At 42.6% G+C, this 12,418-nt stretch overlaps 1 protein-coding gene and 1 long non-coding RNA gene across 31 annotated transcripts in view; one reads left to right on the top strand and one right to left on the bottom strand.

Moving 5' to 3' along the window:
• LOC140593828 (uncharacterized) overlaps positions 1 to 629 on the top strand; it is a 43,478-nt gene extending 42,849 nt beyond the window's left edge. The window contains exon 5 of the long non-coding RNA XR_011994137.1: positions 451 to 629. This is a non-coding gene — a long non-coding RNA (uncharacterized lncRNA). The remainder of the gene's footprint in view (positions 1 to 450) is intronic.
• The window catches only part of DOCK10 (dedicator of cytokinesis 10), a 259,737-nt gene that overhangs the window by 4,259 nt on the left and 243,060 nt on the right, over positions 1 to 12,418 (bottom strand). For all 30 annotated transcript variants that reach the window (XM_072719383.1, XM_072719388.1, XM_072719401.1 and 27 more), the window contains 5 exons: positions 6,844 to 6,990; positions 4,469 to 4,679; positions 3,093 to 3,283; positions 917 to 1,017; positions 628 to 766 (listed from right to left, as the gene is read on the bottom strand). In XM_072719383.1, the coding sequence (XP_072575484.1) occupies positions 628 to 766; positions 917 to 1,017; positions 3,093 to 3,283; positions 4,469 to 4,679; positions 6,844 to 6,990 (789 nt within the window). The remainder of the gene's footprint in view (positions 1 to 627; positions 767 to 916; positions 1,018 to 3,092; positions 3,284 to 4,468; positions 4,680 to 6,843; positions 6,991 to 12,418) is intronic.

Genomic DNA, 12,418 nt, shown 5'->3' with positions numbered 1-12,418 from the left:
TCTGTATCTCAAAAAGTACTGTGATTAACGAATATCCTGATTTTGTGCACAGCCTTATGGAACATGCTGGATGCATGGATGACGTGCTGGTGGGGTAGAGGATTAAATTTTACTCAATTCTGCACGTCGTCAGGAATTTCCAGGCTCTGTAGATGCAGTCTCCACCTTAAAAAGTCACCACCCTAGACCTGGCGTTCTTCCTTAGTACAGAGACTCCTGGTGGCAGGACTGTGGAACTCCACCCCACAGCCAGGGAGGAGTTGTGAGGTCCTAAATCAGGGGTGACAGGTGCAGCAGCAAACCTAGTGGAATGTCACCCAATATTCTTTGTCTAATGGGTTCCATCTATTCTCAAAAGCCAACAGCTCAAATGGTTTGGATGAACATATCTGAAAACTTTGGAAATTACCTGGGTTCTCACCTTTTCTGTTTTTTTTTTCCTCCCTATAGATTTCCCCCCAACCTGCTCTCCGCTTTGAGAGGCAAGGGGCGTTGTGCATGGAGGAGTGAGCAACTCTGTGCCATGGTGTTCATGTAAAAGAGACATTTACAGTCCTTTTGGCACTGGGAATATAATGGCCAGTTTCTAGGAACTGGCAGCTTGAGCCGCCTCAAACCAAGTCTTACCTGCTCATTCATGATTGTGGAGAGTTCGCTGAGCATGTCCTTATAATGCGACCGCAGCTCTTCCTGGTACTCCAGCTGATCCTCCTTGATGAGCCGCTCATTCACGTCGAGGGCCTGCCCACACGCATCTGCAAATTGCCTTCAGAGACAGCAGGAAGCAAATTACCAGCTAGCCCTAGAAACTGGCTGCTCAAGGTCAGGCTGCTGAGAGACTGCCACCTGCAAGAGGTTTGGTCAGGTGGCTCCTGCCCGAGGGAGCTCTAGAACATTCCAACAAAGAAAAACTTACCTGAAGATTTCCTTCAAAAGTTTTACTTGGTTGTCAGGGTATCTCTTTGCATTGGTCTCTTCAAGAAAAGCTCGCGCATAGGCCATTGGCCCAGCATTAACCTAATGGGGAGAAGAGAATTGGTTGAGGGCGATCCCATCTCCTCCTTGGATGGCGTCTTCTCCAGAGCTGGAAGGAGTAGCACCAATCACTCAGCACCCAAATCCTCTCACAGAGCCTGTCTTTATCTGCTGTCCCTCAACTCAGTGGTCAGTAAGCTCCTGAAGGAGGCATCTGAGTGCTGCACTTCACGGCCACCCCTTTTCAAACTGTCACTTGCCCATTGTTTCACATTTTCATCTGCACTCGGCTTGCAACGTTACATTCTTAATATCTTTGAAAACTAGGCTCATTTTCATTTACTGAAATAAATTTAATTTTAACATCCATGGAATCAAATGTTTGATGTGCTGCTTATTTTTTTTTTCTATTCAGATTAAAGTAGACACTTAACTATTAATAACAGACATTCAGGGGTGGCAGTGGTGATACACGCGCCACCCTGGGAAAGGCTGTTTGACTGTATTCCTTGACAGTCCGGCCTAGACTGTGGTCGGAGGAAGCATTTATCAGATTTGCTGAATGAATGCACAATGCCAGGTCCTATTCACGCTCCGACACACGGGAGTAGGCTCACACTCGTGGAGGAGTCTATGGTCTTTAGTATTTCTCATCTACTGTGACTGTGGGGCTTGGAAGGCATAGGGCCAGAGAAGAAGGAAGCAAGTACTGTATTTGAGCTGTCTTCAGATGCCCTGCCAGGGGCTGCCAGCATGTAGAATGAGCAAACATTACGGATACTCTCCTTTGCTTCTCCAGATCCAATGTCCACGTTCCTCGACACAGCTATGTGCTGAGGGAAGCTGGCCCATTTGGAGAATAGCAATATTTCTTTGGCCTTCTGGCTTTAAAAGCTTTATTATTATTACTATTTTGAGTCGGCCATGGGGGACACACATGAGAGGTAGTCGGGGAAGAGGAGAACGGGCCAATATCAGGATCAGCACGACTGATTTTTCCTTTTGCCTTGGGCTCCAGTGTAGTCCCACCTGGCATGGTTACTGGCCTGCCTTTACTTAAAATGTTAACACTTGGTTCATTATAAACTTTTGGCATTATTTTGTATTTTAAAAAAATACTGCATTAATATTATTTTATCTTGCGTGCTAAGCTTTTTTTTTTTTTTTTTTTTAAGATTTTTATTTATTTACTCATGAGAGACACAGAGAGAGAGGCATAGACATAGGAAGAAGGAGAAGCAGGCTCCTCACAGGGAGCCTGGCGTGGGACTTGATCCCAGGACCTCAAGATCACACCCTGAGCCAAAGGCAGATGCTCAACTGCTGAGCCACCTGGGTGCCCTGGGTGCTGAGTTTTTTGATGCCCACTTAAATTCTGTACCCAAGGTGAGTGCTTCACCCGGCTTTCCCCAATCCTAGCTGGTCAGGGGGTTGTTCTGGCCCTGGGGTTTCCTCCTTGCGAATCCTCCGTCTAGCAGCTGCATGGCTGTCTGTCTCATCTGCTGGCTGTCCCAGCTTCCTCTCTGCTTCCATTCACTCTTCTCTCCCCTCACTCTTCAGATCTAGGGGCTAACAGCCCCCTCAGTATTGCAAGCTCCTGAGACCGTCTTGTTGGTTTTCCTAAATACTGCTTATACTTTTAGAAATGGTCTGTTTGTTATATTTTCTTTAATTACCCACTGTGAACAGGCCATCTGCTTCCTCTCAGGCCTCTGACAGTCAAATAAATACCAGCACACATCTTATGAATTAATAAACATTAAAAAATTGTTTTGAACACTTTCATAAGGCTCTCACTGGCAGATATTTATGAGAGAGCCACGTTTATTAACCATTAGTCACTTCATTTGTTAGATTTTAGAATACAGAACGTAGCTTATCCAGAGAAGATGGGAGAGGAGGATTGAGGAAGAAGAAATTTCATTTTGGCTAAAATTAAAAAAGGTTTATTTCCTCGTGTTTGGCATCGTCGATGTTTTTACAATGAAACAAAATTTTTAAAGTCTCAGATGAAGTTTCTGGATGGTATCACAAACCGAAAAATGTCTCTTCTACTTTTTAAAAAATTTTCTAGGGTTCCACTGGCCCTGTGCGTCGCTGCTCAGGACAATGCTTACCTTCACGCTGACACTTCCTTGGACTTTGAGCTGCAGTCTGATCATGTCCACTTCCTCCATTGTGCAAAGCTGATTAAGCTCAGACACTTTCTTGGACATCTCATCAATCGCCACTTCAATAGGATTCAGTTCTGTGCTCGACTGGCTTATGACTTGTATTCTCTTCTTCACGTAGGGGAACAGGTGACTTGCTGCACAGAAGCAATGCAAGAGAGATAAAAATTAAGGAAAAATTAGTGAAGAGTCCAGGGTACTCCCGAAGGTCCAGACGATCGTGTATCATTTTTTTTGCACACAGCATCTTCCACCTGCATGATTTCTGTAAATGTGGGTTATTTTTCCTCTGGTGTCTCATATCTCTTAGCTTTTGGCCCAGCTACTGTTGCCTGGCTTGCTCTTGCACGCTTGGCTAGCCAACAAGTCCTCATTTTGTGGGCTGGATTAAGGTCTTTCGAGTCTCTGAACACTGAAAAGATGATAGTTGCCCCACAACTTAAAATTCAAATAAAAACTACACTAAACCACACTAAAGAATGCTTCAATATATACTCAAAATAGCATATATTATAATGGTTTTGTTCTAATTGTTTTTTTTAATGATAAAAGTTCTGGAAAAGTTTACCAAAGATGAATGTTTCCTATAATCTGGGTCTCTGCGATTCATGCATCTTTCGAGAAATCCAGGACTACTCATCTCTCAAGATTCGTCCAGAATACCCTTGCTCCTCTTTCTCCTTGATCCCTGTCCTGTGCATTCCCACTTTCTTTCTCCTGCTATGCTCACCTGGATTTCTGGCTTTACTTGGCTTTTTCCTACCAGAGCATGAACTCCTTGAGAGCCACAATTGTGGTCCTTTTATTTAAATTCCCAGAAGAGTGCTCAGCACCTAGCAGGCACTCATCGAATGTGTGTTGAATAACTGAAAAGATGACTAGCTCATAGAATAGACCTAGATGGTACGAGAAGGGATGTAGGGGGGTCATTCACTGCATTCAGTTTACAGATGAGGAGTCTGAATTCCAGAGTGGTGTAGAATCTGGCCCCCAAGCACACAATTCTGCGAACTGCTAACCCCGAAGTATCTGGGGACAGGCTCAGGGAGAGAGCAGGGGGAGGTTGGGAGTGCCTTTCCCAGGACACTGACACCACCATGACTTTTACGGCCTTAATGCTTAGGGCGAACAGGTGCATAAAGTAACTCTGGACAGTGCCTCTTCTGGTTGACTTCCCAAGGGAGGGGAAATTGCACCCCCCAAACATTTCTAGTTTAGCAGGTACCAGGTACTTGTCTGCAGGGCTGAAATGCCTCGAGATCCACGGAGTCCCCCCAAATAGAGGGGGCTGCACGGCAGCCAGCGGCAGGCCCGGCACTTACTGGTCAGGACGGTGCGCCGCTTGCACTGCTCCTCCACCCCGCCGTGCTTCTTGCCCGACAGCGTAAAGGGTGTCTCAAACACGAAGCGGTTAATGTTGTGGTGCATTTCGAAATCTGTCTTCCGGTCCTCTATTTCCTTTTCCTCAAAGAACGGTGTGACATAGGTCACCTGGATGTAGGCATATTTGGGGTCCAGATCCTTGGGGTTTACCTGCATTAACAGATTATGGTCCAGGAAGGCATGGTGAGCTACAGGTGCTCCTCAGAGCAAGCTGGAAGCTCTGCATTCCACCAACCGGCATCCCGAGGGGCCCAACCCTGACCCCTTGGGGATAAATAGGCCATCCTCTCATTTCAGAGCTGGGTGAACTGAAACCACAGGACAAGTAAGTGGATGGCCCGTGGTCAAGCAGCCAGATGGTGGACCGGATGGAGCCAGCCCTCCAAGTAACTGAGGTTTTCCCAAACCTAAGTACCTGGCTATGGCACATCGTTTCATCTTTGATTTTCTTTCTCTTCTGCAGTGAATGTCCCCGCTTGTCTAAAATACAAGCTTCTTAAGAGTAGAAATATATCTCTTTGTCCACCTACAATTTAGCCATGTAACTAGACTAGGCCCATGGGCTCTGGGCTTATAATGTGGAAGGAGGTTCTTGGCCTGTTGAGTGGATTCACTGATTCACTGATCTCATGATTGCAAATGTTTTCATTTTCAGTTACTCTAGTTCCTTCTCTTATCTGCAGTAAATCATCCTATATAGTTTCTTTCCTAAATCTGCTGTGGTGACTAAGCTTCTCAAACAGCAGCGGAGGCAGGCCGGAGGTCCCAAGAACAGCCAGGGAATGGCTCTTGCTGTTTTTCAAGGTTGAAGGAGATGATTCTTGGCCTCTTTTCTAATGATCTCTGGAAGAATTTTCAAACTTCCTCCAGCTTTCTCCATCTGTTTACCCACGCGCTGCCTATCCAATTCCAGAGATTCGAGGAAGCTCAAGAACTTCTTTGTAATGTTCCTAAAAATTACACTGTAACATGAGTATAATTGTAACCACTTTGCAGATTAAAAAAAAATAAAGGAGATTCAGAGTGACCCCCCTGTTTCTCCAAGAGGGATCACCAGCTGGTAGGCGGTACTGCGGTAGAATGAAGACTCCAGTTGTCTCACACCACATTCAACATTTTTCTCATCCCACTAGGAGCTCTGTCTATGCATCCTATTTAGGAGAGCCACCATGAGGGTGGTTCCAGTTCTGTCCACCTTCATGGGGAAGGGAATTGTACCTTCCCAGCTAAGGGGGAGAACGAGGAGCACATGGTGAGAACTTCTGCCCAGACCCAGCAGTCTCAGGCCCAGACCCCTCCAAATACCAGTTATGTATAAGAGGACAGAGGAATAAAGACCTTTTCTTTTGTGGCCCAGTAGCGGCCTGTACACTTGGGCACAAACCGGCTTTTCCGGCTCCCTTGCTCTGCCATTCTCTTCTGTGCAACCTCTATTTCTAAGACCTGTCACTCTAAACACAGCTCCCTGCCTTCATTCCTCCCTGGCATCGCCTGCGCTGGGCTTCTCAGAACGCCCTCTGCTTCCAGCAAACACCTTCTCACTCTGCAATTCCCAGATCAGACATTCTTCCTCCATGAAGCATTGCCCAGCCAAGAGTGAGCTGTTCAGGGAGCCCTGAGCTTTCTCAGTGTGGCTTGGGCCAAGTCTCCCATGGTACTTCATTGGACTCTATTTAATGAACTGTCTATATGTATCTTCTCTTCTTAACCCCGTGTGAACTGTGGGACTCCGTGTGTTCCAGCTTCTAACTCTGGGCCTGGCATATAGTAGGTGCTTAATAAAAGTTGGCTAAATGAATGAGAGCATTTGAGAAGAATCTGAGTAATCTAATCTGAGGATGTAAGCATTTGCTTCATGGAGCCAGGAGGCGGTTAAATGGATGTTTACAGGTTAATACAATGTAATCAGCAAGTCCGCCACTGTCACAGAGGGCAGATTTCAAAATTGGCATGACTCTAAAAGACCTCCATGACTGAATAAATATGTTTTGCTGTTTCCTCCAACTACACCATTGGGCTCAATCACTTTAACCCTTAGATTGCTGTTCAAATGCAAATAACCTAGGGGAGAAGTAGAGAATTTGGTAAATTGTTTCTAAGATTACCTAAAAGTTACTTGAATAAACACGGATAATGTTATTGACAAAAACAAAAAACAAAAACACTAATCAGCCAGCCAATAAACAAGTAAAACATCCAAAATAGTTGAGGTGGTTTACTTTGCACAGTCAAGCAGAAAATGAAAACTTTAACAAATATAGTTGAAAAAAAAAGTTAATTCTTCACATTTGCACGGATACTTATTTTTCTTTACCTTGTTGGAATCCTGAATTATCTTCACATTGTCTGCTCCAAATTTATCTGCATAGAGCTTGAGCAGTCTCTGGGAAATCTCTGAGAGGCCCGTCAGCTTAGGCTCTTTATAAATGTACTCTTTACCTTCCTCTTCTTCAAAAAAGCCCTATGGAAGAACATAACGAACCACCAACTTTATTAGGGAACTTGAATTGCAAAGCACAAGCAAAACAAAAACTCTTTACTTAAACAATACATCCAGTCTTTCGTTGTCATCCAAGCCATTGCTTAGCACCCTATAGAATTCACAGAGAAAATGTCAAGTAAAGAAAACAAAATATCATGTTAGAATCTGTCGTGAATGAAACATTCCCTACCAGGCTAAAGAGCCTTATGAGATAATCTTACACATATTTTCTCTGTAGAAATCAATGGATAAGACCTGCTTGCATATATTTTGGGAGAAGAATGCCCTCATGTGGCAGCCTGGGGAAGGACATAAAGTCTGGAGTAATTTTTGGCTTTTTAAATAAAATCTTCAAGCCTTTGAAACTAGCATAGGAAACTCTGCATGTCACTCACAGGTATCTAAAGATATGCGTAGATATGCTTCTCGCATCGCGTTAGATACAAACCCATAATACTTTGGATCATTGTCATAGCAGAAATGACATCTGGTATGCTCCCAAGTACTGCTATTTTAAAAATAACTGTAATATGTCTTAAGAGGCCTGATGCAACCATATGCAATTTCATCACTCGGTTTACTCTACTAATAGATCTTTTACATTCTTGCAAGGCTAGGTTGGAAATAGCAACCACGCCATCATTCTTATGTCATTGGGACAAGTAGATTTTAGCCTCTATTAATTGTAGTTATCTGATTTGAAACCAGGAGGAAGGGAAGACTGTTATTTGAGGATAACTCAGTGAGGCAGTCTCCAAAACTCCTTCGTTTTGAAGAGACATAGAAGCCTCTTTCCTGTGGAATACACGTGACCTCAGAATACTAGATTAAGACAGGAGTTACGAACCGAAGCATATACGGGTTTCTCCTGACTGCAGAAAACAGCTTATGAAAACAGCTTGCAAGGGCCATGTGAAGATACTGGAGGTCAGAATCTTAGCTGTACTTTTTTTTTGTCTCTATCATTTTGACTAAAAAAGATATTGATTATATGTAAAAAAAAAAAAAAAAAAAAAAAAAAAAAGAAAAGAAAAGAAAAAGAAAAGAAAGAAAAGAAAAAAAACCCCACCATGCATAAAGTGCTCTAAGGCTGTCTTCTTGGCTAATGGGAGGTGACCTAAGAATAATGATCAAGATGCACATCTGTATGGGGCTTTATACTTGCAAAGCACTTTCCTCCAGGGAAGCCTGACCCCTGTGAGCAGTGTGCTTTACCTCACGGGTGGGCTGCTACTGAAGACCACTGAACAAGGCACGTTTGCCAGCAGAGTTCTTTCTTGTCAAGCAGATAATTGCCTGTTTCCGTGTGCATTTCCTGAAATCGACTTTGGGCTTTTTTTTTTTTTTTTTTTTTTAAGATTTTATTTATCTATTCATGAGAAACGGAGGCAGAAACATAGGCAGAGGGAGAAGCAGGCTCTTCACAGGGAGCCTGATGGGGAACTTGATCCCAGAACCCCAGGATCACGCCCTGAGCCAAAGACAGAAGCTTAACTGCTCAGCCTCCCAGGTGTCCCAACTTTGGGCTTTTTAAAGGCAGAGAAGCATCTTTGTTCAACAGTGCACGTTCAGGGTTTAACAGGGTGCCTGGTCGTTAGGGGAGCTTCACTCTACATTTGTCGAATGAATAAACCCACGAGTGAAATAGTTCTCAGAGGGCATACATCCTAAAAGGATATATTTGCACCAGGTGTAACTGGAAAAGATTCCACGGATTTTCAAGAGGTTTTTATTTTACGATTTCCCTGCACGTGTTCAAGACCAAATACAGCTGAATATATGCGTTTCCTGACCCCGAGCTGCTAGAAGAGTGGCTTCGAGTGTCGAAAGCATGAAAAGCAGCTCGCTGTCACTCCTCAAGGTTTGGTAGGGGTAAGTGAGGTCTGGCTCGGTTCCCTCGTGACTTCCAGCCTGCCATGATTTCTCTGTTGTCGTCTTTGTGAAGATTTGTCTGATTCAAGGTCAGAAGTTAGTGGCTGAAATTGACAGACTGACACATCAGAGAGCCACGGCTTCTGAGGCCATCAGCCAGAACCCACACAGGGCAAGAGCTGCAGCAACATTTACAACTTCCTTTTCAATAGGAAAAATGTCTCTAAGTTCCAGGAAAAAGATTTTCTCACCACACTGAAAACGAGCACAAAGAGGCATTTCACTGCGAATTTTTTCCTCTAACAAATTTCTGATTCTAGGGGGGAGTGGGAAAGGAGAGGTGGGAAGCAGGATTTTCTTGTCATTACCATGACCATGTGGCCTTGGCCTTGACCTGTGACTTTCTTTCATCTCTGCTCCTTGATTTGGGGGATGGGAAACAGTAGAGGCTCAGAAATCTAGGGGGAGGCCCTAGGAACAGTGCCTGGCACACAATAGGCCCTTGGTGTTGATTAGCTGTGATGAGGAGGATAGCAATAATAAAGAACATTCTGTGTCAGTAGAGCAATTTGAGCTGGGCTAACATGCAGAGAACAGTTTAACTGAGTTTTGAGCGCTTAAAAATATACACCTTCAGCTTCTCTTGCATCAAAACTACAACTTTCCTTATTATAAAAAGTCTATGGATGTTGATTTCAATATTTTGGTGTGTGATTCATCAGAAAGAAATTGTGATTATTTATTTATATACCTTGGAAATATCAACCTGATGGGACTATTTTCTAAAGTACATAGAAAGGAGCTGGAATAGCAGAATTAAAAGTTTAATCAGCTGTCTTCCAGGGATCGTGTAAGAGCTTTTGGAGTCCGGTCAATGGCAATTCTGAAAATATTTGGAATCTGTGCCTACCTTTTACCCAGGGAAACTATCAAAGCATAGGCCACTGAGCCACAGGGCGTTGTCTTAAGGAAGTTTTCAATTTCAGCTCTGTCTATGAAATAAATGATTTATAAGTAGGGACTCAGGTGACGAAATTGCAGTGTTTCTCTTGTTTTAGCCCCAAGGTTATGAGAGGACTGCATTTCAAGGCAACAGGAAATGTGCAATTCCCTTGCGAGTTCAGTTTTCTAAATGTCATTGTACAATGTGATAAATGTTCTGATCAATCGTTGTTAGGAAATGGCACATGTTCTAGTTAAACAAGGACTTTGAATCAGTAGAGTTAATATGCATGGATTATGGAACTCGAAGACAATAGATGATGATAAAAATGTACTTCAGTAAACTGACAACTAAAATCATTGACTCTTTGACTCCTTCTTAGATGTTTTTGCAAGTTTTTGCAATGCCCTTGAATCATTATTGGGATGTCAAACATAAGTGCCCGTGCCATTATACTTAAGTAATTTGAAATTCACAAACAAAGGAATGCATTCAAAGAGGAATCTTGTGTATAAATATGGGTCAGAAAGTATTAATAATGGGCTAAAAACTAAGAGAAGCTACAAGAATGCAGAGAAATTTTTTTCATATAAATAGAATCCTTTCTTCCTATACATATTTTGTATAATTGTATGTATTAAAATGCACATATTTTATATCAATGACTTTACATAAGTGGGAAGCCAGAGGATGTATCAGAACCCAGAATGGAGGAGATTTTTCAAACTACACGTGCATCTTCCCTCCTCCCCTTAATCTCTTTTCTTTCAAGATTCTGAGATATATCTACAACCATGTAGGCGTGAATGAAAATCATGGATCCATATTCTTTGGTCAAGAGAAGAAAATTGCCCCCAGCCTTTCATTTATTCATTCTGAGAGCATCTGTTGGTTTAAATTATGCAATGGGCATTCACTTGCTTCCTTACATGCTAAATATCAGAGTCTAAGCATTTCATTGATTACAGCTGATGTTCGATCACTACTATTGTTTCATTACTCTGGAAATGAATACTTCAGGGACACTTTGGAGGGTGCTTTATATAGGCTGCTCTGTGTAAAATTTCCATAGTCAGTGATGCCAGGTGTCACATTAGAAAACTCATGCTATGTAAGACTTGCATTTTTAAAGCTTCTGCCATGAAGTAACACTTTCCAACTTGTTTTCTATTGCCTGGCTCACTGCAGACAAAATATGAACTACTCTAGTCAACACTATGTAATGAAAGTGCTATCCACATGGAACACTAAAATATTTACCCAAGGGCCTTGAGGAGGCAAAGAGCCCACTGCATATTACATTGCCATAATCTTTCTAGCATGATTGCAAGACATGCCAATTTAGATATTAAAAGATAATTTTACAGAGACATAAAGAACCATCATGAAAAAGAAATTATTTCTGGCCTTGGGGATTATGCTAATCAAGTAGTTAAGAGTTTATCTTAGATCTTTGGAACCTTCATTCTGCACATGTCCAGGGAAATGTTCAAAACTAGTTGGTATTTTTTTTATCATCCAGTGTAAAGTGATGTGCACTGTCTGCTCCTGTTGAATATTATAGTTCACTTCACACTATCCATGTGGTGTCCTGGGACAGGTATTTGAATTTCACTTGACGGCCAAGGCTCTAAATTGCTGTATATCTAAGATCCCCATTAGTTTTTGTTCAGACAGCTGGGGTTTGAGCTTATAAAGTTCCTGCGTGGGCAGGTACTCAGGTCTGCAGATTTAACAGAACACTTTTAAGCTTAGGTTGGAATTTTTAATCAAAGACAATTGAGAATGCTGGCAGCACACACATACAAAAAAAAAAAAATAAAGCCAGGTGTGCAATCATCACACGTTATTGAGAAATCTGCAAAAAGAACAAAATTAGGTCATTTGAAAACATCTTTTCCCAGTTCTTCCCCTTTGAGCCCCTCAGTCTATTTAGTACAAGGGTTTTCAAGTATTCTTTTAGTAGGTGAGTTAAGGACCCATGACCCCCATTTTACAAATGAAGGTAGAAAATACTGGTATGGACATAGGGAGGGCTTATAGAATTACAAAAAAGTATTTAGCAGTCAGAGGAGCAGAGCAGAATGTGGACAATGTGTGGATAATGCAAGAATTTGTTTTTCCAGCTTAATCAGCAATAATTATGTTAGACTATGGCGATTCACTTTTGTAGGTAAAAAAATGACTGAATATAGGCACTTCTACATGGGTTACATAAGGAAGAGAATTCTTTTGTGTCACAGAGCTCTATCTAGGTGCTGGTATGTTATTTCTGCCTCTGCTGGCTTTCCAGAATTTCTTATATCACTTCTTCCTGCTTCTTAGGAGACTTAATCTGCCCTAGTGGGTCAAGATTTGGTCCACTGGGCATCTTCCGTGTTGAGCATTAAGACCATCATCTCTGAGAATGCTCAGAGCTCCCCACCACAGAGAGCCCTGTTTCTCCACAATACTTATGTGGAAAGAAACAAGGTCCTTTCAAGAACCTCGGAATGTGCCCATCAATGGCCAGCACTCCAACTTCTAGAAGTCTGACCACCATGCCCTTCTTCATCAGCTGCAATTCACAGTGGCCTGAAATGAGCAGAAAAA

Source organism: Vulpes vulpes, chromosome 9 (genome assembly GCF_048418805.1).
Source record: "Vulpes vulpes isolate BD-2025 chromosome 9, VulVul3, whole genome shotgun sequence".
Lineage (NCBI taxonomy): Eukaryota > Metazoa > Chordata > Mammalia > Carnivora > Canidae > Vulpes > Vulpes vulpes.
The sequence above is the reverse complement of the archived record's forward strand: the minus strand, read 5'-3'. Positions and strand labels throughout refer to the sequence as shown.